General features: G+C 45.6%; 1 protein-coding gene across 1 annotated transcript; it reads left to right on the forward strand.

Annotated features, from left to right (window-relative positions):
• Positions 1 to 1,411: 1,411 nt before the first annotated feature.
• On the forward strand, positions 1,412 to 1,842 carry LOC124701029 (LYR motif-containing protein 4-like). The gene has a single exon (XM_047233088.1). The coding sequence runs from the start codon at positions 1,412 to 1,414 to the stop codon at positions 1,682 to 1,684; it is 273 nt and encodes a 90-aa protein (XP_047089044.1). The 3' UTR covers positions 1,685 to 1,842.
• Positions 1,843 to 3,009: the final 1,167 nt, after the last annotated feature.

A 3,009-nucleotide genomic window follows, 5' to 3' on the forward strand; every position in this document is an offset into this window, starting at 1 on the left:
AGACACACGCTTTATCCTCTGGCCACAAGGAAAACGAGGTGGACCGGGGAAGGACCGAGATCTCTGGACGGGAATCACGCTTGTTTGCTGGTGCCTCTGGCGCCACCGGAATGACGTGGTTTTCGAGGGTGTGCCCCCCTCGAGAGAGGCGGTGTTAGCACGGATCTCTGATGAGGCTGAGCTATGGAGAGCGGTTGGGTTGTTCAGAGACGCCCTCGCAGTAGTGGATAGTAGTCCCGTACCGTGTGTGTGCTGCCTAGCTGCAGCGTGGGGTTGCACTCCGTGGCGCCTGTGCCTAGAGTGTGTTGTAACGCTGACCTTCTAGCCTTTTTCTTCTAAGAAACCGATACGTCCTATCCATAAACGTATCCTTAAAAAAACATTTTTTAGGGACAAAACTAAACTAAACCAACTAACTTGCACTGTAGGCTGCAGCTGACTCGGTCTCACGGGGCCACGGGCCGATCCAACTCTAAAAATCTGTCCTGTAGTCCACCTCCGCCTTGCCCTACAGCTGCCGCGCCGCCTTACCTCACAAGTCACAACTCCACCGACCACTCAGGCACTCACGCGCGTGGCCGCTATCGCCGTTCCCGTTCTTCCTCGTCGGAGAATCGCGTTTTTGCAGTCTCCATCCTGCTACGCAGTCTTCGCGGTTGGATTTTCAGGTACGAGGTTGTTTCCATCCAGCGGCCGGTTAGCTGAAGCCAGCGATTAGGCAAATCTGTTCGTGTACTGCGATTCCAATTTGCTTGGCCGAAGTTACTCTGTAGATCGGAAACATGTGTACACAGGGAATGCTGTTGGTTCATTCATATTGGTCATGTAAAATGTACTGTTTTGTGTATCTTGGATGTGCAAATATTAGAACTCTGTCTTTACTGTGATTAGAGACAAGGAATTTTTCAGAATAATAGACAGAGGGAAGGTGTATGTCTGATCCACCCAAGTTGCAGGCTTATGCTGGGAGTTTTCAACTAGAGTACTCTTCCAACTAATATTAGGATCTTACCAAGTCTGAAGTATATGAAACCATTTTTGCCCCAGGCTAGCGTTTTCTTGTTTCATGCAATTGATGTCTGTTGCAATAAAAGATATTACACACTATGTATTGTATTACTGCTACAATGAATTGTTGATTTCCTACCTGTGTTGTTTACTGGGACGACAGTAAGGTTGGGGAAAAGCATAACTACCTGCTACTCCATGATTTCTGTTCGTTTTATAATGTGCAGCTAATTATCTTCAATGGGTGGTCTGATGCAGTTTTTCTCCTATCATACATAAATTGCACTATCTCTATCCGATCCTTGTTTGGAAAGCAATCTCATTACTTCATTTTAATCAAGTAGGAGTGAAATAGAGGCTGCCAAGGCACACCGTAATTCAAGCCTTCAGACGAAAGGTGGCCATGGCGGCGGCAGCTCCATCCAGAGCGGAGGTGTTATCCCTCTTCCGGGCCTTCCTTCGCACGTCGAGGAAGTTCTCTGATTATAACATCCGCGAGTACACGCGTCGCCGTGCGGCAGACGCCTTCCGCGAAAACCGCTCCCTCGCTGACATGCCGGCCGCGGCGACGGCTTTCGCGGACATGAAGCAACAGCTGGAGGTGTGGAAGCGGCAGGTTTTGGTGTACTCCTTGTACGCACCCAAGATCAAAAGTGTCGTCGAGATGAAGGTTTAGTGACTGACACGAGAGAGTGGTTCCACATCACCTATCTCCTCCATTTCCCCATTCCAGCATGTGCACTGTTGTTTTTGGAATTCTGCTGTTATCATGTTCGCTGGATGATTGCCATGATATGGCTTCTTTTATTCAATACAATGGAAAATTTGCAACCATGATATTATACATTTCACATACCGATTTCTACAAGTAAAACTATCTAAATGCGGCTTAGGATTATCGAATATTCTTGCCCTATCACTATCGTACACCCCACTTACATTTGCTCAGTGCTGCATAATTGTGGTGCTTGACCAAAGTGTGAGATATCTAATGGTGTATTGAAGTCAATTATGTGACTCATACTGTTAGCTAATCAGCGTGCAGTGCGGCTGTCCCCCCGAGCTGAATGTTGGATGGTGCCCTTTGCGGGGGCTTTTTCTTTCCTTATGATGATCTTTTGATGGCACCTTCACCGTTTCTTGTTTCCCCTGCATATCTTGTTTGTCCCTGTGCGTTTTTGTTGGGCCAAGTTTGATCATCTTTGATTTTCACACTGATCTTGTTCAGTAAATGGCTCTTACTATGCCAGCGATTGTAGTTGTCTATTTTTGGTCAGCAAATAAGATATTATTCGGTTTTTCTGTTTAATAACATCCAATGGTCAGTGGGGTTTACAAATAGATGTCCACCCAATAATGTTTACAAAGTACATGCAACATCATAGAGTCAAAGTTAGATTGGATAACGTACAGCAACACCACGGTAATGAAGGGTTGTGATCATGCAGTGGACAGTGGCCATCAGGTCCATCCTTGTCAATCAATGAGTAGGTGTTTGCCCTCGGAGTTTATTGTTAAGTGATACAGTTGACTGGACTAGTTTTTCTTTTCTGAAACAGGATTGACTAGACTATTTCATTTTGTCGTACTGTTGCATAGTTCGAAGGTAAAAAGTTAGCATGTGTAGACTATTTAGAAATTGGTGGTTTTGTGATGCACGAATGGCATTGCCCCACCCATATCGTTACATCTTTTGCCAGATGCAGAAGGCGATCATCTTCTCATGCGCACCAAAGGTGCTACCACCTTTGGTTGCGCCATCCTATAAGCTCATAATCTGATCAATCAGAGTTGGTAATGACTTGCACATTCTTGTTGCCCTCCAATTCGGGGGTATTTGTTTTGTATGAATGTTGATGGTCATCTTCTAACTATAACTTTCAGCCATGTCGTCGTGGCATGTTATTTCATCGACGAGCTCCTGGCTGTTTGTAATCTTTCTGTTCGATTTCTTCTGGGAGATCAGAGAAGCCCACAAAAACAAATTGTGCTCGGTATTGT

Source organism: Lolium rigidum, chromosome 3 (genome assembly GCF_022539505.1).
Source record: "Lolium rigidum isolate FL_2022 chromosome 3, APGP_CSIRO_Lrig_0.1, whole genome shotgun sequence".
In the NCBI taxonomy this organism is placed as follows: domain Eukaryota; kingdom Viridiplantae; phylum Streptophyta; class Magnoliopsida; order Poales; family Poaceae; genus Lolium; species Lolium rigidum.

Excerpts from the sequence above, each read along its gene's own strand:
- LOC124701029 (XM_047233088.1), top strand. The coding sequence starts at position 1,412 with ATGGCGGCGGCAGCTCCATCCAGAGCGGAGGTGTTATCCCTCTTCCGG.